General features: G+C 33.2%; 1 protein-coding gene across 6 annotated transcripts in view; it reads left to right on the top strand.

Annotated features, from left to right (window-relative positions):
• The window catches only part of LOC143229876 (cell adhesion molecule Dscam1-like), a 65853-nt gene that overhangs the window by 25532 nt on the left and 16629 nt on the right, over positions 1-23692 (top strand). For 2 of the 6 annotated variants that reach the window (XM_076462739.1, XM_076462738.1), the window contains exons 5-12: positions 16276-16423; positions 17886-18034; positions 19131-19262; positions 19372-19536; positions 21680-21750; positions 22593-22830; positions 23082-23171; positions 23453-23641. In XM_076462739.1, the coding sequence (XP_076318854.1) occupies positions 16276-16423; positions 17886-18034; positions 19131-19262; positions 19372-19536; positions 21680-21750; positions 22593-22830; positions 23082-23171; positions 23453-23641 (1182 nt within the window). The other 4 variants (XM_076462740.1, XM_076462736.1, XM_076462735.1 and 1 more) reach the window with 4 other exon arrangements.

Genomic DNA, 23692 nt, shown 5'->3' with positions numbered 1-23692 from the left:
CAGTTCTGTTTTATAGGAACTTCGTATGTCATAAATCTACAACTGTCAGATAATGTAGTATATTGAATTGTTTGTTAGACTGTTATAGTTTTGTTTGTTTGTTTGTAAGTCCTGTAAATTAACAATATAGTACAATGCTTTATTACACTGTAAAGATTGCTTTGTAAATTCTAGAAAATGTTCTATGAACTAAAATTAAATTTATGAAACATGTTGAAAATATGTCATTTAGGCCCTAAGTTCTAATTTGTATTTGCTACCTATGTCACATAAGTACAAAAACAAACATCCTTGTGTTTAGATGTTTACACATCTGCTAAATCAGCCAACTTACAGGAACGGGCTTTTGTAAAATTATTGCCATATTTACCATTATTTTTTTAGCTATTTGCGTTTCTAGCAACTTACGGTATGTGGCGCTGCTTGGGGAAGGCCAAGTTTCCTCTCGCAAGTATTGGATCGCCATATTTAGAAAGTATATCACAATGAAAGTGTACAATAATACAACTTTGTGATGTTTTTGCAATGGTGTTGCGAGGTCACAAATATTTTCGACTTATTTTAAAGTAATTATAGGTAATAAGAGATAAAATCACTTTTATAAATGTAACTTGCATAAAATTAATGCGAAATGGCTATCTGGAAGACTTGTAAATGTTCATTCTATATGCTGGTTCTTCAAAGGATTATAGATGTCATCTTAATGAACACTACCAAGCTGATGGACGCCAGCGCTCAGGGTGTGTATTAATTACGTATTTTCTCAGATATGTAATAAAATTAGTGAATTATATTCTCGATCCATACTTTCTTTATATACTGTACTGTTGAATATAACATAAATGATAAATATTTTTTTTACGTTTTTGCTAAATTTATGATAAAAACTGAATGTAATGGATGATATTTTTTGACATACCCAATGATATTTCTTAGTTTAGTTTGAACATAGTATGAAAATATTAGTGTTGAAAATTTGATGGTAGCGATTAAAATGATATATTAAATAGCTCCATCATTTATTACATTTTTGCAGTATTTTCGTTCAGAAATCCGATGTTTTGTTTAATGTATATTCATTTACCTGCCAGCGCCATTGAAAATTCGACCTTTCAAGTTTCCCGAAACGGTAAAAGAAGGGAAAAATGTTCAGGTAGTTTGTGGTCTAGAGGAAGGCGAGATGGATGTAGAATTCAAATGGATAAAAGACGGATTACCTATTGTTTCCGATTCTTATTCAACAATCGACACGAAACCGAAATATTCTGTGCTAGAAGTAAATAATGTGAAAGTTGTTAATTCTGGAAATTATACTTGTATCGTGAAGAATGAAGATGGAATGGACCGCTACACATCTGCTCTAGTGGTACAAGGTTAGTTGGAGTTTTGTTAACCCACATAATATATTACATTGGTAAATCCGTTTTACTTAGCCACTTTTAACAACATTCACAAGAGTTAATTTGTTAATCAAGGTCATTGGAGATGAGTGTGGCTTCAAATACAATCAACATAGGTTGTGGATTCCTAGGTTATTACAGAAATTTCTTTGGTATTCGTTTAGATGTTAAACCTACTGTAACATAATTACTAATCATATCCTTTGTTATTTACATTTTACGACCGTAGGTCCACCGACTTGGAAGAAAGAACCTGTTGATGCTGAGGTTGCGTTTGGAGAGTCAGTTGAAATTCATTGTTCTGCGTACGGTTTGCCAGCTCCCTTTGTTGTTTGGACTAAAGAAAATGGTAAATAGTCAATTAAATGCTCTTCAGTATCAATAATGAATAGTTGGAAATAGGATTCCAAAACGTTGCTCATGCGCAAATGTGACCTTTATTTGTAATGTTTCTCAAGAGAGTTAAGAGTATTTTACCCCACGAACTAGTACTGCTAATTAATAATATTTAATGTTTTAATTTTTCAAAGTCGTTAGGGCTTTGCACAGTTCTGTAAAGTGTTATAACCATCAGCATTTTGAATTTATTTAGGAGGAAAATCAGATGGTTCATTTGGCGATCTTCAAGAGTTTGTTGATGAAGAAGGAACCTTGAGTTTGGTTAACGTGCAACGTAGTAACGAAGGCTACTACACGTGTATTGTAGAAAACGGATTTGGAAATTCGTTGCAAAAAAGGATAGAAATCAAAATAAAGGGTAAAGACATGAAGTGTTTGTTTAACAATGCGGATGTTGAATAAAGACTCGTGAAAAAAAAGTATTCTGAGAATGTTTTTTACAAAGTGCCCTATAACTGTTTTAGTCAGGACAAAGATTTGAGGTCTAATTCTAAAGACCATTCATTTAATAAGTGTGAGAATATTGATCACTTTGAATCTTCACTCTTGAGATTCTGGACTCATTTTCTAATGTTGATTTACTCACTGGTTTGTGAACTTACAAAAATCTGAGCATTGATATTTCTATGGCTTCTGAAATGGTATTCTCTACCTTTTACAAATTTCGAATACATCAGGGTTATTTTACTGTTGTTTTGCTTACGGCTTATAAGACGGTTGAAGCTAATTTTTCCTTCACTGCTAAAGATGATTGAAAGTCTCTTAATTTTAGGAGACTGGAACTGTGTAAATTTAATTGAAACGTTTAAGTATTCACAGCAAATATGTAAAAGATTTTTGAAGTATTCGTACTTTCAACATTTCACACTATGTGGCGCTGTCATAATAACATTGAGGGTTGTTTTGTTGTTGTTTTTTTCGTTTTGTTCGAATCGCCATTTTCTATAAGTCTTGTACTAAACGTTCTTGAAGGTGGCTGTTAATCTAATGGTGAATTGGATCGCGACTTCATCATCATGTTTCATATGTTTGCACCAAAAGCACTGGATTTCGTGGGTCAAAATTATATAACGTGTTAAACTTTTTCCCTTATAATCTCAAAGCTGAAAACGTCTACAATGATCCTGCGATCCGGGAAATGTTTTTATCCACATTTTCTTCAGAAGATCCAATGCGTCGTCTTGGTGATCTTGGCCAAAACAATTTTTGCTTATGCGTATGGTAAGTGTCTGTTTAATAGAACTAAACAATCGTAGAATAACTTATTTTTAAGCACAGTTGCACTTTGTTGTCCTTGCAATGTACAGACGTAGACAGTGTGTGTAAAACAAATAAAGTTAATTTATTTTAGCTCACTTATTACGCTTATATCGTAAGCTTAGAAATGTTACAGGTTGGGTTCAGTTTTTCATTAAGTTTATTTTAATTTTTTTGCAAAATACAATAAGAGACTATAAGTTATGTTTTTAATGCTTACATTTTAGTTGATGTTTGTTTTGGTCATCATCACCCACCATCAACTGTTGGGCTACTCTTTTACTAACGAATAGTGGGATTGATCGTAACATTATAACGACCCCACGGCTGAAAAGGCGAGCATGTTTGGTGCGATGGGGACTCGAACCAGCGACCCTCAGATTGCGAGTCGAACGCCTTAACCCACCTGGCTATACCGGGCCCATTTTAGTTGAATTATTTTTTTTGGTTTTTTAATACGACAGCCCTTAAAGCGCCCTCTGTTTTTGGTGCACTATTTTTAGATAGTATAAATACGTGTAACTTGTCCACTATACCTAACACATTGAAAGTCGGGTATTATGTTTAATATTTTTAATAATTATCTTCATCTTGTATAGTTAATATGTGTTATGTTAGATATATATTAATAAAATTTGATTAACAAAATCAAAACGTTCTTTGAGAAATCTAATGATTTGGTCTTTCCTACCCTTTTATTTCTGCTTCCCAGATTAAAAAAAAATCTCATGAAAATAATTTTAATATATTTATTGAAATATCTGTTTTGATTTTCAAGTATCAGATAAATGATATGAACGGAATGCAATTTTCGTAAATAGTTGTACAAGTTTTTTATTATTATAGTTATGTATTTATTTTGATCCAACGTGCATAGTTCCTTTATAACAAAATTACAAGGTACTACTAGTGACAATTCTAAATTTCTGTTTAAATAAACTTGAACACATGTCAACGTCCGGCACGGACAAGTGTTTAGAGCACTCAACTCTCACTCTGAGGATCGCGAGTTCTAAACCCCGTCGCGCCACACATGCTCGACCTTTCAGCTGTAAGTGCGTTAGAGATTGACGATCAATCCAACTATTCGCTGGAGTAGCCCAAGAGTTGGCGGTGGGTGGTGATGACTAACTGCCTTCCCTGTAAGGGCGTTAGAAATTGACGATCAATCCAACTATTCGCTGAAGTAGCCCAAGAGTTGGCGGTGGGTGGTGATGACTAACTGCCTTCCCTCTAGTCTTACACTGCTAAATTAGAGGCGGCTAGCGCAGATAGCTCTCGTGTAGCTTTGTGCGAAATTCAAATAACAAACAAATTATGAATGTTTTCCCCAAACACTTGTTTGTAGTAGTCCGGTTATTCATAAAACTTGCATGTTTTACTTATTATTTAAGGAGCTAAGAATTGGTTAAACTGACCATGCACTTCTTCTAATTAATATTATTAAATTATATAATTGTCTAGTCCACTGTAGCTGTTTCTTTCTCTTAGTTAAAGCGTTTTTTTATTTTTTCTAACTGAATTTTCATTAGCAAATACGAGTATTCTGAAATATTTCCCCTTAGTTCCGGTCAAAATCTGAATTTTCATTAGCAAATACGAGTATACTGAAATATTTCCCCCTAGTTCCGGTCAAAATCTGAATTTTCATCGGCAAACACGAGTATACTGAAATATTTCCCCCTTATTTCCGGTCAAAATCTGAATTTTCATTAGCAAATACGAGTATACTGAAATATTTTCCCCTTAGTTCCGGTCAAAATCCAGCCATTTTATTTTCCGGAAGTAACAGAAGAAGGAAAAACAATACAAGTTACCTGTGGTTTGGAAGAAGGTGATGATCCAGTAAAATTTAGTTGGCTTAGAAACGGAAATTCCATTCAGCCACAAAGTCATTGGACAGTTCACACCATTGGAAGGCTCTCAGTTCTAATGATAAACAAAGTGAATGTAAATGACATTGGAAACTATACCTGTGTAGCAACAAATCCGGAAGGAAAAGACAGCTTTTCATCTGAGTTATTAGTGAAAGGTAAGACGCCATTTTCTGTCTGTTTTGATTTACAAAGCTATGTATTTCAGATAATTATTTTGTCGTGTCTGTAACCCTGTGGTAAAAAGAGATCAAAATCGCTATTTACAAAAATATTTTGTTGAGGAAAAGCCCCCTTTTTTATTTCTTCTAAAAATCTCTAAATTTCGCCCATTATGTGATTAATTCCATAATAGAAACAGTAGGTTATGTTAAGTTTTTCACAGAATCATTAACTGATTCTCATCTAATATCAATGCCACAGAGAAGAGTAAGTTATGAAGTAAAATAGTTACTTCTTAAATAAATCTTATATTTAACGTGCTGAAATATGTCTTTTACAGTATTATTTTGATTTTTTTTGTATTAAACTTTTTATCTATATAATTTCTTGAAGACTCTGACCAATGATATCATGAGCTAGTCATTTAATAACAACTGTTTGTTATAAATTTGTCTTTTTTTTTTCTTTTGTAAATAATTATATTTGTTTTTCATAATTTTATGCTATGGATGTTAAATATTCTTACGTTTATTTTAGAGAAACATTCATAATGTTTCTCTAGAAGTCCTTATAGCTCAACATTGTCTGCTATCAGGAGCACAGCTGTATGTCTGCGGACTTACAATGCTAGATTCCGGGTTTGATACCCGTGGTGGACAGAGCACAGATAGTCCATTGTGTAGATTTGTGCCTAATTACTAACAGCAGTATACATTGGCTAGCCACTGACGTTCTTACAGTTTTATGTTCGTTTGTTTTGAGTTTAGTTAACTGTATTTATGTTGTGTTCACCTCAAGGCCCTCCCCGCTGGAGTCACGAGCCTCAAGATGTTACTGTTAGCATTGGAGAAAAGGCTATCTTCAACTGCGCCGCTCTAGGATACCCGAAACCGGTTATACAGTGGAAAAGATACTCAAGTAAGTTTAACCTATCGATTAATTAATTTTATTAATGAATTTGATGATATTGGCCCTTACTTTTCGTTTAGTATTAGGTAAATAATATATGACTTTCTAATCCCTATTGAGTTGATATTGACTTCTAACAAAAGATAGCTACTTGATTAGATCAAAAATAGAAATAATTCCAATAATAAATATGGCTATTTAGATATATTGTGCTTACTTATAACTATGAGAATGCATTGTTTCATCAGTTGGTTGCCCTGTCTGTTAACGTTGCTTTTGACAGTAAATTCAATATCTCGCTATATTCGGTCAGCCAAAGTGATTTAGGTTAGTCCTAAATCCACACATTAAGCTGACTTAACCGAAAGCTAAATATTTTCTTTCTTTCATTAACTGGTTTCAGACCTTTGAGAAATTGTATGATTTGGGTAAACTGAAATATTCATCTAATCCATTTTCTGTATAATTTCATTTCTTCAGGAATCACGCTGTAACAGTCTATTTTTCATGTAACAAATGAGTTTTCAGGGAGTTGTTACTCTTTAAGTCTAAATAATTTTGCCTCCATGATGTTGCTGTTCGTTTCAGTGTTGTCATGTAAATAAATAAGTGTCAGATATTTGTTGCTCCGTATTTATTTTCTTATTGATTGTGAGAAGTTTTTACGTTATTCAAAAAACAAGAAAATCTTCAGTTCAAAGTTGTCCAAATTAAGTAGCTAAATCATGTAAATAGCACAATTTAGTCCTGTGTATCAGTGATATTTCTATAAATGTGTATCAAATGTAAAATATATCTTAATGAAACCAATTTCCTATCCAAGATGTACTAAATTAAAATAAAATTTGTGTTTTACCATTTTATAATAAGGTCTAAAAACTGGAAGATACGAAAGAAATACAAATTAATAAACTTAAGATTCCTTTGAGTTAAATTACAATTTAGTATATAATATATCTGTAAGAAGTGATCTAAAAATCCTCAGTATTTATTTGTATATTATGTATAATAACCTGCGTTAGTGTTTTAAAGCTTACTAAAAATGATTCGTGTCATTTTATGTTATTTTATTTTGCAGGGGGTGGTTCAGATTCGGACATTATAGGGTTACCTGAAACTAGAAGCAAAATATATCCAGATGGCGCTCTTACCATCAGCAACGCTCGGGCTGAAGATGCTGGTTATTACTCATGCCACGCATCGACCGGAGTTGGAAGAGATATTGATAAAACTGTATTGCTGACTGTAAGAGGTGAAATTGTGATTTTCTATGGAACGTTGAGCCTTCTTTCACTTATATTCGAATAATTATATACTGTGTGGACAACAATAAATAAACTGTACTAGTGTTGGTATTTATGTTGAAATACACACCTCTTTTAGATTGGTAAATGTGTTATATAGAAACCTGTTTTACTTCAGTAAATGTGTTATATAGAAACTTCTTTTACATCATTTTATTAACTTATACAGATGCTTTTTTTATCACTTGAAGATGCTAAACAAGTAAGCATCCTTACGTCGTTACCGTGGTACAAAACTAAAAGATTCATACCATAGTTTTCGACATTTAATGACGTCATAATGATCAAGTGTCTTGTATTATTTTATATGCATATAGGAACAAGCAGAATGCGACATAAATTTAACGTGTATTTAAAGAAACAGCAAAATATAGTATACGAATTATTTTTATTAATTCAGTAATTTACAAAACATTACACACGCGTGGTTCCTGTCATTTTAAAGACACAATTTGAGCAAAATTTTAATAAATCATTTAACACGAGTATTATGTAATGTTAGAATTAATATTAATATGACTTGAGTGTCGTCTTTACAAAATACATTATTATAGCAGGCAAACTAGAGTGGCGCTGCTGTTCCACGGTTGACACTCATGACAGTTTTGCTCATCCCTCCATTCTCTACCATTCGATTGTTGCCGAGTTTTATTTTCTCAGCTTAATTGTGAAATAAGCCAAGTATCAAACCTGAAGTTTGCAACATCTGCCCTAAATAGTTACTAGTTGTACATTGGTCATTATTTCACAAAGCCGAAAACTCAACCATTAGGCTATATCTAATCCAGTTCACCGTGGAAACTCGTGCAAGCTGACGGTAAAATATTACGTTCGTCCCGTTTCCTAAGAAGTTTGAAAACCGTGCTGGGATGGATGTAACACCGTTTTTTATCGTATGCCTGCTGTCTCTGGCATCACTCGTGAATGGAACAAGTAGGTTTTATTTTCTGTTTTTTTTTACTAGCGTGTATACACCTGTAAGGTATCTGAAAACGAAATAATTTAATAAAAATATTAGAACATGTGATATTTTAAGACAGTCACAAGTTCTAGAAACGTTCACAGTTAAGACCTTTTGAAAGTAGACCAGATATGTGTGACATAAAAATTAGCAGGTAGTTGTAGAGTAAAACTACTGTAGTTTTTAACTTCTGATAAAGGTGGTGTGAAAATCCAGGTATATGATTAGATATTAAGTGAATAAAAATATATGTATGCTATAAAGGCATAACATATCGTGGGTACTTAAGACGTGTGTAGTTTAGCTACGCCTGTTTTTGACGTAGTGAGATTTAAGTTAGGTATCAATAAATCAATTAGTTATACACTTCATTACAGGTGCACCAAAGCTTCAACCTTTTACTTTTCCCAAAACATTGCATGAAGGCCAGACTGTAAAAGCAATTTGTACACCAACAGAAGGTGAACGACCATTAGAATTTCAGTGGCTGAAAGACGGGCACCCACTGATGAAGCGCTCTCTGGTGGACATAAAGACATTTGAGGATTATTCTCTGTTGAAAGTGAGTTCTATTGGAGAGAAGGATATTGGAAATTACACCTGTATCGTGAGAAATCACCATGGTTCTGATCAGTTCACCACATCACTCAGTATACCAGGTGAGCTTTGTAATTTCCTACCAAATGTATTGTTCACAACAGGCACCAGTAACGCAGAATTAAAATAATGAGGTTATACAAGGACCACTGTTCACGTTATAACGTATTATGCCCTATGTTTGGTATACACGACTCTTCGGGTTGCTGTTTTACTAGTTGCATATGTGCAGTATCGCTTGACAGGGAGTTAATCCATGAAAATTAACTAACGAATACTAGCTACATATGGCAGAGTAGTTTAGAAAGTAAAAAGTGATAATTAATAGAAATTGAATTATGACAGAGAACATTATTCATTCATGTGTTGGTGAATCTCTTAAAGTAAGTAGTCTACAATGAATCATCAGAATATGTCTTGAATGTGGCATACGTCACTACCACCTCAGTGTTTCCCTACTTTTGTTGCAGGTCGATTAAGTTTGAAACTTGAATTGTAACAACTCAGATTATTAGAACGAGGGTATTTGGTAGTTTCAAAAGCACCTGTGACTTCTTTGTACGTGTAACGAAGTTTATATCTTTGATCATTTTATGTTCATTATGTTTCTCTTTACATGGTATGAACCCTTAAAATATTTTATTTATTTCGACAATTAAAAGTGACTGATGTTACAATATTTACCGTAAATTAAAATTTGTAGTTAATTACTGAAGTTGTTTTCTAAACTGTTAATTGTTGTTAAAATGCGCACCTCTACTCTTCTGCAGTGATGTGCACAGAACAAAAGTCTATCTTCCAGTTCACGCTAAACCAAAAACTGTCGGTGTTGTCTTACTATACAGTTTAGAATAATTCATTTTTTTCCAAAACTTGCACTTCAGAATAATCAGAATTACTTAGTGGAGGGGGGGACTTGTATTTATTACTTTAAAAATATAAGATAAACGAATACATCTCAGGAAACATAGCTCTGTATATGTATGTACTTGTGCTCTCTTTTTGTAAATACAAAGATTCATGTTCCACGTTCTGTAGGCTCGGCATGGCCAAGCGTGTTAAGGCGTGCGACTCGTATTCTGAGGGTCGCGGGTTCGCATCCCCGTCGCGCCAAACATTCTCGCCCTTTCAGCCGTGGGGGCGTTATAATGTGACGGTCAATCCCACTATTCGTTGGTAAAAGAGTAGTCCAAGAGTTGGCGGTGGGTGATGATGACTAGCTGCCTTCCCTCTAGTCTTACGCTGCTAAATTAGGGACGGCTAGCACAGATAGCCCTCGAGTAGCTTTGTGCGAAATTCCAAAAAACAAACAAAGAAACAATCCACGTTCTGCTGCCACGAAAACGTGATACCCACTTTGGGTTGTGGTTCAAATAGGAATAACCAAAACCTCTGGGGAGGACTGCTGACTATGTGTCTTCTTTCTAGTCCATCGGTTTAAAATTGGGGACAACTATGCGCAGGTGGATATTGTTTACACAGTTTGTGTGAAAATACCAGAATAAACTAAAGCTTTATAAGCCGGAAGAGGAAACTTGTGTGACGTAATAACTGACAGTAGGAATAAGAGATTTGTTTACGTAAACTTCGAAATTATTTGACTAAAATTTACGGAATTTTTGTATGTGGTAAACTGATTCTATTTTCTCCAAACCCTTAAGTATTGTCTTTCTTTTTTCTTTATTATAAATATGATAAACGTGTAACGCCATAATTGGAGAATGTTTTAATGAAATGGCGTCATTTGACACGTGAACACGTGGCTTTAATTTATCTTAATGACAACTGTAAAACGTTCCTGTTGGAGGATGAATACAGACTGCGTCACACTATCTCCTGGACAGTTCTCAACACCTGATAACGAATTTGTATACAACTATATTTGTGTCATAAATCAGCATCATTTTGAAGTTTTATTGATGGACGTATCACATCGTAATGTATAAACAGTTTGATCTAATAAGACCAGTAAATATAAAAGTAGGAACTCCTTCATTTTGTTAAAAGGTCACGTGCTATGAATATTGATATTTACCAACTACTTATCATACCACATTTATTTCATCAAATAATTACAGTAGCATTACCGTAATTATTATATGAATAGGGCATGTGCTATGAATAACAGTTCCCATCAGTTTGACGTACCACGTTTATTCCACCAAATTAGTTTACATTCAAACGATTATATATCCAATTTAAAACGACACCGTCACCTCTTCCCAAACGAGTTGTTATGGATAAATGATAATTCGGTTTTTTATCGATATTGTTGTAATAATTTACAGTGTAATGACGAGAAGGAGGAATGTTTTTATTCTATCAAATCAGTTTTCGGAACTGCTGAAGGTGGTTACATACTGACGATCAAAGCCTTTTTCTGTGGAATATAAAGATTAGGCCTAAGTTTTCACAAATAAATACACATATTTTGACCATTCCTCGATATTTCCACGAAATTTACAGATGTTGGTATTCCAACATTATATCATATTTGTTCAAAAACATACCTTTGCCTCATTGGTCTTAACACTTAATTATCCTCATTGGTCTTAACACTTAATTATCCTCATTGGTCTTAACACTTAATTATCCTCATTGGTTTTAACACTTAATTATCCTCATTGGTCTTAACACTTAAATATTGGACCTAACAGTGCGTTATGCGCTAATGTGAAACGATTATGAATATTTTCTCGATTATTTCAACCCTTATTGGGTAGATTACGGGCAATGAGAACAACATCAGTTTATTACACCACTGAGAGAAAACGACTTTGATAAGGAAAGAAGAATCATTTTTAATGGCATGATTTAAAGACATATATATATTTCGTATCAGTTTATAAGATGGCAAAAATAAACTTGTATGATAGAGAGTTGGAACTTAACAATTTATTCGAAAAGTTGTTTTATGTTTAGAAAGTAATAATTATCCTCAATTTGACTTTAAACAGACGAAATCTGTAAAATGTTTATATTGTTTTACTTCAATTATAGTTGCCCCTAAGTGGATCAGGGAACCAACCAGTGTCTCGGTTTCTCTTGGGAACAGTGTAACGTTAGATTGCATTGTTGGAGGACATCCTAAACCAATTGTAAGCTGGACATTTCACCCGACGACTGGTAAGTTGTAAACTTTAGGTAAACGGTGATAATTTAAATATCCGTTATGTTCGTTTAAGTTTTAAGTATTTAGTAAAAATTATCTCTTATACAATTTATTCGTATTCAGGGTCAGAGGAAGCCAAGTCGGTGACTTTTAAAGAACATTTCCAAGTTGCGACAAATGGATCTCTCGTCATTACCAGTGTTCAAGAAGAAGACACTGGAAAGTATAAATGCTCAGGAAGTAACGGAATTGGAAGTGATGTCACGAAAATGATAACACTCTCACTTTATGGTAAGATTAGTTGTACCTATTGGAATATGACTGACTGTGGTCAAACTGGCCGTGAACTTCGGAGAGGTTTGTTTCGTGCTCAGACAAGCCATCAAAGTAGAACAAATCTTTCAATGGTCACTTCATCATATCTAGAGAAAATTTTAACTTGTAAGATGGAAAAGGTTGCAAATGTTTCGTCTACAAGGCCACTTACTGTTGGCACACACCTTGTTGCTAATTCAAGACCACAATTAATGTACTTGTTTTTGAATGTATAGAGGTAATTACTATGCATGTTTTTGACTGAACAGAAAACGTCGAAAGATAGTGTGATAAAATTTATGTAGAAAGCTTATTTAAGTATTTTATAAGACATGAATAAAAGATTTCATTTTTCCATTTACAGTATTATTATTTTTTATTAATATAACTCTTAAGTGAATGCTAAAAACTGTGGTATTATTGTTAAATATGCTTTTGTAAATCCAACACAGCACAATGGTAGAAGAAAGTACATTAATATTGTTTGTAATTCCAACACAGCAAAATGGTAGAAAAAATTACATTAACCAAAAATTATTCATAATGCATAACTGTCTTTAAAATAGATAAATACTTTATTTGTTTTAAAGAAGTATTTTTAAAGAAAATCAAAAGTCAGAAACACTAACCGTACTAATGTATGTACATATTTTTATTTAATAACTTACTTCAAAGCATGAAAACTTAATACAAAGGCCAATAGTCCAATCTCACAGAAAGTGAGTAAGTAGGCCTATTCACTTACAGGCATTGTTTGTTGAATTTTTGTTAAAGGTCCAAAAACAAACAGTGCGGATCATATTTGAATATATATATATATATATATATGCAAATGACAGCAATACGAATTATAAGCTAAAGGGTTTCGCAGTGTCACGTGCAGCATTGAACGTGCGTTTGAGAAGAAATATCAGCAATGCGTATCGTAACAAAATGGATATTGTTTGTTCAGTTAACAAATTTTATCTTCAGTGTCACATTCAATAGATGGTTCAATATAAAACGCAAGTTTACAGGCAGTTCATTTTCACATTGTTTTAGAATTTTATGTTGTAAAGTTGGTTAATCACCCATCCATTTGAACAGACACACATATGTGAAGTAAACACAATATTAAATGTGATGTTTCTTTTGCCTCGAACTTTATAACGATAGTTCTTCCCTCTACAGTTTCAGTAGAAGTTGATGAGAATGTACTGGGTGTAGCCTAATAGTTGACGTGTCACGTGTTGGATTTGGATCTAAATTATAAGGCACATGGGTGTCTGAAATTCTTAATATTGTGATTTAGACAGTGTATTGATGATGTAACAAGGGTGAAAATGGTTGTATCAGAAATTAATGGAAAAAGATTCGCTGAAGTGACAACGGTTAAAAAACACCCTGTCTTCCATCTTCAGGACCTTTAATACAGTTGAGGTCCGTTTTTACGTTATAAAAATATTGTGATGTAATATTACTTGTTCATCTTTATACACATGACTGACAAGAGGTTGCACGAGAGGCTGTAAGTTCAAAAGAGTGCTTATCATGAACACGTTACGTGAGATTAACATCTCTGTTTTACTGCTTTCATTGTGAAAGGTTTATTCTGTAAAGTTTAAAATTCATAAAACACTAAAATAATGTGACTACATCTTAATAAACTAGGAAACAATCCAAGTATTGGCTCAGCATGGCCAGGTGGTTTGGACGCTTGACCCCTAATCTGAGGGTCGCAGGTTCGAATCCCCATCACAACAAACATGCTTGCCCTTTCAACTGTGGAGGCATTATAATGTGACGGTCAATCCCATTATTCGTTGGTAAAATAGCAGCCTTAGAGTAGACGGTGGTTAATGATGACTTTCTGCCTTCCCTCTAGTTTACACAGCTAAATTAGGGACGGCTAGCGCAGATAGCCCTCGTGTAGCTTTGCACAAAATTCAAAACAAACCAGTCTAACTTGTTTAAATTAGGGTCGTATGAAAAGGTTTCCATTCTTCCTTAAATAGGCCCCAGCTCATATTTTTATACGTCAGTCGTTTTCTATTCGTTAACTCTCGTTCGCATTATTATTTCTGTTATTAATCCATCTAAATATTTTACTTGTTCTTTGCAATTTCATAACGTATAGTGTGTGGGTTTTACGAATAAATATTATTTAATAACTTTGTATGTTGGTTTTTTTTCCTCACAGAAATAAACGTGCACGTTCGCATATAAGTAGCATTCAGTGCTATAACGTACCTGATATAAAATAATAATAACATTAATTATTCAGCTAATTACAACTGTTACCACATTATTCGTTGAGAAGAAAATTATATAATGTACATAAACTTGCAAATAACATTGTTAGTAGTTATGTCCTATAACTTCCTGTAATTACTTCAGTAATTACTACTTGTCGATGGTTCACCAGTAAGCTGTAAAAGGCTTGTAATACCAAAATTCGGAGTTTATTCCCTGCATAGGAGACTGAACAATAGCTCATTGTGCTACGTTACGCTAAAGTAAACACATAAAGACTTCGTGATCAGGTTTCTTAATTGCACAAGAAACACTGGGAACTCGCAGATCGTTTTGTAAATTCGTATATAGTTTACCGGTTGACTAGTAAATAGTTGGGCGGGGCATGGATGTAGGAAGGTGTGAGAAAACTAAGTCCTTGATCTATGTGCGGCGGATTATTATTCGGTGTTACTTTCTATAGCAGTGGGGTGTGTGTTGAATAATCAACAAACCATTGTTTAAAAAATTGCTATTTATTTATTGTGTGTTCAATTCTCTGAAATCAAGAGTGCCTTAAAATGGTGAGTCGTACCTGTTGCAAGACAAAAAATACTCTATTCCTTATTTCTGTGGTAGAGCAAAAATTATATTAAAAAAGCCACTCATTAATGGGCTCTAATCCGTGAGTAATTACAATGTAAATTAAGTATACAGGTGAAAACTGTTAAGAAGAAACGACACTCCCGAGCAGCATTTATATGGAATATTCTGTATTAAAGTGTTCTTGCAAACTACTGTATACATAATTATTATATCAATCGATTTTCTTATCGCGAAATATTAAGAATTGGTGATCCATTATCTTTTAAGCAATTTGTTAATCCAATGCATGTTCAACATTCATCTAGATTAAAATCAAATTGTCACGCTATAACTTAATAAAAAAACAGACGATCTTATAAAAGTTATTTCTATTTATCGATCAGTAGCTCTAAAGTTACTTAAGTTAGACTTAAGAAAAGCGTCTGCTCAAAACGTCGCCTTGGAATTGGAAACAAGGGTTCAATTTGTTTACTGTATATTGAGAAGTATTGTTGTAATTAACAACAAAAGTATCAAGTTTAAAAAAATGCAAAGAACAAAGAATGCTGTAATTAATTTATAGTTAAATTTTTGTAAGTGAAATTTAAGTTTTCAGAAATGTATGTTCTGATATATGTAGCTAAATGTATCTTGATACTGTATATATACTGGTACACAACACTTTAGTATTTAAGTGAAATACAATTAAGTAAGCCTTAATATAAATCTCAGTTTACTTTAATATAGTTTTCAACCAAATTGTACAATAAAAATTTTGATTTTGTGACATTTTGACGTGGAAATGACAATTGCAAAGGACAGGATTTATGTGGTATAAGCCTCAGGTATTTAGTAAACATTTAATAGTCTGTTCAACACAAGAGTGTTTTAAACCGCAAGCCTCGATTCTATACTTAATTTAGCATTACTTATTCAGCCTTTTGTTCAAGAAGACTTATATCGCATGGTGGAAAGCATGTTATTTACGTTATTATCGACACGTTTATTAAAACGTGTATTAAAGCAAATCCATTTTCCGTTGTATATAAACATTGTGCATTAAATTATTGTAATTTAATGTTTCCGTTATTCGTTTAAATAGGACAATTTGTGTTGTAATATTTAAAAGTGGTGTTAAAGCAAGCTTAATATTAGTTAGATGTCAGTTTTCACATGGTTTTTCTAATAGTACCTGCTAGATTTGAGGAAAAATTCGACGTCAAAAGAATCCACCGTGGAGACTCTGCGAAGTTGGAATGCGATGCGCGTGGTGACAACCCTATGACCATTACCTGGAACAAAGATAATATTCGGTTGTCGAGAGTGGACACTAGCCGGTAGGGAGTCGAATCTTTTTATTTAGCTCTGTTAATACTTTACAAATTTTCATCATTTTTTCTATAAAAAAAAAAAAAAGATCTCACTGCCGTGTTTGTTATGGAATTGGCTTAGAATTAATGAAAACTTGGTTATAATTTACTGACTTGTGGCAGATGCGAACAAAATTTCGTAAGGCCTTGTGGTGTCTGAAAAAATTGCAAATTCAAATTAATGCCGATACTGAATTTTTTTAAGGTTAATTAAAACTGAACAGAAGTATACTGGTGAATTGTGGTGATGATTTTAAACACGAAATGTCAACATTCGGCGTCAAATTATACAACTTGAGGTTTCAACTTTCTTACAATAAGGTGTGTGCAAACTTTGGTTTTATTTTTAAAAACTTGTTTGAATATAAATTACTTTCTTGTAAGCTCCGCGCTAGTACAGCGGTATGTCTCCGGATTTACAACGCTAAAATCAGGGGTTCGATTCCCCTCGGTGGGCTGAACAACATAGCCCTATGTGGCTTTGCTATAAGGAAAACAAACTTTCTCGTAAAATCTTCTACGGATTTATCAGAAGAATATAACTATTAAACAACCTTATCTGGTTTTGTTGGTTACAAAGAAATAGGATGTGCTAGTTATTAACGACTTCTAACCTTTTACCAATATTTTTCAATAGTGTTATAAAGTATGAACATTCTGCGAATAGATTCTAATACATAAACAGGGGTCAAATTGGGGATTCAGGTCGTTAGACTTCACGGTTTTCTGATTGGAACGTTAAAGCGATCGCAAGAGGGAGCTTCACCTTTTCCAAAATGTCAGTTTCACCATTGGTTGTAAACAGTATAAATATGACGTCCGTGATTCTCAACGGTAAATACTATCGCTTATTTTCTTGAATTCGCAGTTGTGTCAACTGTTGTCGAAAGCTTCACGTGAAAGCTTGGAATTTAGGACAGTTTTATAAAGTTACTGCGACTTCTATGTCATATTCTGAATAAGTTTTTTTTTTTCAAATTCTTTCTACACGTTCTGGTTTCCAAGGACAAACGTGTTTCCCTCTTCTGATTGTCAGACATCTAAAGTTAAACATCAGTAGGCATGCTTTAGCAGACTTACCAGTTACCTTGAAACTTTGAACAACTCTTAGTTCCACGCTATATACTCTAGAATTGTGCTAATAAATCACCTTGAACTCTAAACAATATCGACTTTCAGTTAAAGACATAATATTTAACCCAAACACCTAGCACTTTCGGTAAGTTATCTTTAAAACAATGTTAGCTTTCGGTTTGGGATGGGAAACTAACGAACTGTCACGAACATATAAATCACAGGCAACATTTTTCTAGTTGTGTAAATTCAGGTATTAACCAATAATAACTTCAGCTTTATGTAATTAATAAACCGATCAGTGCTTGCAGCAAATGAAATGTTTTAACAAAAGTTTCACCTACGTATACTCTAGCTACCAGATCTTTGACAGAACTACAGAAGGGGGAATGTTGTCGGAGATACAAGTTCACGGTGTGGACCGTAGTGACAATGGTCTGTTTACGTGTTTAGCGAAAAATACATATGGTGAAGACCAAAGGATTATAAAACTCATTGTCCTTGGTATTTACTTTTAATTATTATTATTATTATTAATTTTTAATTCTAATAATTTCACAAGTGAACATTTTTACTTTTTCGCAATAATCTAACGAAGTACACTAAGTTTCAGTTATTATTATATATAGTTATTTTTTTTTTACGTTCTCTGATATATTAGACTAAGTTTCGTCTCACGTTGCCAGAAACCGGGTTTCGATAACTGTGGTGGGCAGAACACAGGTAGCCCTTTGTATAGCTTTGCGCATAATTAAAAATATAACTAAATTTTGATTTTGTTACACAGTTCTTATGTTTCGTGATGACGAGAAACCTACTTGAAGTGAAAATGTTCCTTAGTACGACTGGTATGGGTATTAACACTTACTAGGATGGTCGAAACGTTGTTCTCTGCTTTATTAGTAACAGTGTTAATACCGATACCAGCCGTCCTGAGATACAGTTCGTACGTTTATCCAGTAGATGATTTCTCTATTTTGTGATTTTTAATTTGCTGTGGTATATTCAAATCATCATTGAAGTGTACAGTTTATTCACCATTTACTTCTGAGTCGATATTTTCATAAAGTGTAGTAACATGAACATTAAGACTTACCTTTTTGGAAATAAACACTCGAAGGCAGTGTTTAAAACCTGATTGTTTTTGTTTTCACTATTATTTGTTTTTCAAATTAATTTTTTTATTTGAGTGCAGGCCCAGCATGGCCAGGTAGTTAGGGTACTTGTCTTACAACCCGAGGGGGTCATGGGTTCGAATCCTTGTTACACTACACATACTCGTCATTATAATGTGACTGTCAGTCCCACTATTCGTTCTTAAAAGAGTAGCCCAAGAGTTAGTGGTGGATGGTGATGACTAGTGCCTTCCCTCTAGTCTTACACTGCTAAATTAATGACAGTTAGTGTAGATAGCCCTCGTATATCTTTGTTCGAAATTTAAAACAAACAGATATTTGTGTTGTAACAAGATTGTTTTTTCCATTATTTAAAAGATGATTTGTAATGAAGAAGTTTAATTAAACCAGTGGGTGATTGTTCAGTATAGCTATTAATTACTTTCAGTTTATGATATGTTGTTTTTCTTCACAAAAACCTGTAGAACCACCTTCAGCCCCCTCAGATGTTCGTGTTGACCAGGCATGGAGTAGAAGTATCAGTGTCACCTGGACAGTACCCTATAGTGGAAATAGCCCTGTCAACAAATACTTAATTCAGTATTGGAGAAATCAAGGTACATACATTTTATTTTTCTGCATTAGTATTACTTTTAAGTTTAATAATGACAGGAAAAGCAAAAACATTTAGTTGCCAGTTACTTACTGTGTACTTTCTAAATTTAGGTGCTCCACATCGACTAGAAGAAGTGACTGTTTCTTCAGCACAGACTTCAACAATACTTCGAAAACTTCAACCAGGAACATCATACGTAGTACGAGTGATAGCAGAGAACAATGTAGGGAAAGGAACACCATCAGAAAACCGACGTTTTCTTACAAAGGAAGAAGGTACATGTTACACACAAGCCTTTGTCATTGTTCCAAGTACAGACAATGTTTGATCACAGAATGTATGTAAATACATATGGTTAATTGTACTTTCTAAGAATACTTTGTTGGTCTGTACTGCCCTTGAAACTGCTTCCTTGGTCAGTAACCATGCTCAGTGTAATAGCCCTGGATGTGCCATTTATTGGTTATATATTTTTTGGTGTGATGATATTTTGTAACAAATCACATTTCTTGACACCGTTTTCACAGACTTTGTGTGAACGTCAGCGTCTTAGGTCGCATTTAAACAACCCAAAGGCAGAAAAGTCCATTGAAAGCTGCGTTAGAAGACTTAACAATTGTTTGTGGTCGATTGTAAATGTTGTGGTTCCATTTTGGTATGAGAGCCTTTATTAACTGTAGATTTTCATTTATCATTCTGTTAAGAATTCCAGGTATAAGCAACAGGAAGTCTGTGTGTGTGAGATCACCACCATCATGTAATAAACGAAAACACCACTCGTGATTGGGTTGTGATTTTAAAACTGGTTACTCACTTAACTATCTGCTGTGAATGTTTTATCACATTTACGGAACACTTTGATCATTTCCTTTTTCAGGTGTTTTGTCCATTGCCTCCTTTTGGTTTGTAACCTTGTTTCACAAATATCCTTCCTCATAAAAGATTGTAACATATTTTTCCAACAATAACTATGTTCTGGTTGGATTACATTGCTGAATGGTTCACCTGGTGACATGCCAGTACATTATCATGTGCAACTAGTTCTTAGTGTATATTTCTTAACTTCTGTATAACAATATTAGTTTAAAATCATTATGATTATGTGCTTTATAAAAGACATCCAGTAACCATGGTATTGTGTTGTTTAATTACATCCTGGTTTTGATGTGGAATTTCGAGTAACCTTGGGGAACAATTCATGATGAATTCGTTTTTTAAAACTACATTATTTTAATGTAGTTAATCATGCATGTATTTGCTACAGAAATATTGTGTGATATTTGACAAAATCAAGTTTAATGAAACTTTCCCATCTGTGATGTCTTTACACACACACACACACACACACACACTGTACTGTAAACAGGTGCCTCTAATTAATTTAAAAAAAGAAGAGCCATATAGAGAACTCAACAGTGGGTACAAAAACATTATCTATGATTATAACGTATTTACTTAGCTTTAAAATGAGTGTTTTTTACACTTAGCCAAAAATTACACAACCTTTCTTACCATGTGACTATCATAATAAAAAAAAACTTATTTTTTTGTTTCATAAATCTTGGATTATCATAGTTTGCTCTGTGCTTCTACTTGACAAAAAATATTCTGTTTGTAGTACATATTAAGAGTTTATCAGCTTTTATTGATTTAGTAACAATCCCTATAATTAAGTTTGTATCTGAGTGCTTTGTAAACAACAAATTTTATTATGAAATTTGGCATTAAAGTGGTTTTCTATATATGATATATTAATATATGGAAATTATAGATTACTGTGCACTTTATATAATATATTATTAACTTAAGAACCTTTAACGTTAGTTGAAAAAGGGTGAAAACATTTGTGTAGCATGTGCAGTTTGCAAAATGTTGCTTTTCACCCATGTAATCATGATTTCAGTGTGTCACATAAAGTAAGTCGTTATTTCAGTTCATATATTAAGATCAGCTAATACAGGTGAAGAAACATTTTTTATTGGAAACTTGTTTGTAATATTTGCCCTTTCTGACCTGGCATCACCTGGTGATTAAAATTACAGTAGTAGATAACCTTAGATATTTTGCTACAGAAAAAAACATCATCTTTCAACCAAATCAAAACCTCTCTAATCAGAATCAAATTTTTTGTCATTTATTCTTAGTTATTTGAATACAAGTAAAAATTGAAAAAAAATAATGAAAGCAAATATTTTTAACTTCAAAATTATTTTTGTGGGTTAAATACGTACATTGGTCTGTTTGTTTAGCCCTAATAAATATGGAATATAGTAGGTTTTAGGTAACTTATTAGGTTCAATTAATAATTAAATTATATATTTAGTTCAGTTACTGTCAGTTACACTGTGGATATATTTGCTTAAGTAAAATGAGAGTTTTATGTACAATAATAGCATTTTATGGTCCATATTCTTTAAGAACCAAGTGCCCCACCTACTGATGTACAAGTTGAAGCCAGAGGAGCTGGTACTTTTCATATCAAGTGGAAGGTTAGTATGTTAGATAAGATTGTAGGTAAATATATTTTTTTAGGGTGTGTTTCACTTTCTGTACATTGTGCTTGTGTAACTGTGTAGAACATAATGTTATATTCACTTAATTATGGTAAAAATATTCTTTATTATTTCAATACAGTTATGTTCTTAAGTTTTTGCCAAGTTACTTACCAGAATCACACGAACAATGCTGGACTTAGCTGTGTATCTCTAGGAAACATATGAAGAAAGGGATGATTCTTAGTATTTGGAAAATATATAACAGAACACTGTGGTATATGTACTAATGAGTCATATATATGTTTCATAGTTTAGTCTTTAAGAACCAGTTATAAAATTAAAATTTATGCAGAAGGTTACCCTTAATAATGGGTTGTCTAACTCGTCTTGGCTTAAGGCATATCAAAGAAAATCCCTTTCATCTTTGATAAATTCATGGCAATTTTCAGATTTCCGAGATATCTGTAAGATATTTTGTAAAAAGTCACAAATGTTCTCTGTATTTTTTGATGAAATATTTCAACATTCAGAGAGTGCTCTAGTTGTTGAGTTTCTTATTTTGAGTCATCCAACTCTAATACTGATATCTGGGGTTTGGTTCCCTTCCATAGAAATAGGGCATATAGTCCATTGTGCACTAAAAACAAACAACCAGTTAGTAAAATAGTTGGTTATTTGAGTATAGCATTATACTTCCTGAATGAGACTAGACTGCACTAAAAATATCTGAATATTGTTTTCATCTGTGCTGAATTAAAATTTGCAATAACTATTATATTTTTGGTTTGCCTGAGCCTTGTATCAAGTTCTAATTATGGAAATGGTTTTATTGTCAGGCACCACCAAAGGACCATTGGAATGGGCAACTGAAAGGTTATTATGTTGGCTACAAAGAAAAGGATTCAACTGATTCTTACTCTTACAAACTTGTTCCATTTAGTGAAGGTCTTGCCGAAGAATATTTACTTCGACACTTGCTTAAAAATACTGACTATGGTATTGTAGTTCGGGCTTTCAATGATGCAGGTACAGGACCTGAATCTCAAGAAATTCTAAAGAGAACCAAAGATTCAGGTAAATAATGGCTTTTATTTACTTAAAGAAAATGTAATAAGTATTCCAAATAAAAAATAAAAACTACAAATCTGCAGTTTATAGAATTGGGACATCATTTATAGAATTTGTGTTGTAATGATTGTTTATTAACAGAGTGTTTTTAATTAGTGAAAACAAATCATATTTTCTTGCACAGTGCTTGTTGGCTTAACTAATAAATATAATTTATTTAAATGAAATTTTAAAATTATATTTTTTTACATCTTTAGATCCACCACCACCTCCATCCTTGTGGGTCAGTGCTCAATCAGAAACCTCTATTACTATCAATTGGGAACAAAGCACTGATATAATCTCACGTAAGTGCCTTTCTCCCAATTCTGTTTAGGCTTAAAAGAATCACTGTCCATAAGTCTTTATGTGGCAGATAGCTGCCCGTTTTTTGTTTGTTTTGAATTTCACACAAATTTTTCTGTTTGAAAACTGTATTATTAACCAAATATAAATGTTTTATTTTATTATAACCTTTTAAAGAATAATGGTACTTGATAATAGCAGTTTAAGAATAATAAGTAAATGAAGTTTTTTTTTCCCATTGTATGAATCTGATCTTTAAGAAACTTACTGCCTTTTACTTCAGATTACATCTTATTTTACAAAGAAGACTCTGGCACGTGGACTGAGGTAACAATCCCTCAGACAGAGAAGAAGGTATATACCTTGCAGGGGCTCAGGGCTGGAAGTGTTTATCACATGTATCTTCAAGCTGCTAGTCAGATAGGAAACAGTAACCCAAGTGAAACGGTGTCGGTTAAGACAGATGGGGCGAGTAAGTCTGCAAAGGCTGTGTCTAGTTTTGATTAGATAATTAAGTTCAACA

Source organism: Tachypleus tridentatus, chromosome 10 (assembly GCF_004210375.1).
Source record: "Tachypleus tridentatus isolate NWPU-2018 chromosome 10, ASM421037v1, whole genome shotgun sequence".
Lineage (NCBI taxonomy): Eukaryota > Metazoa > Arthropoda > Merostomata > Xiphosura > Limulidae > Tachypleus > Tachypleus tridentatus.
The sequence above is the reverse complement of the archived record's forward strand: the minus strand, read 5'-3'. Positions and strand labels throughout refer to the sequence as shown.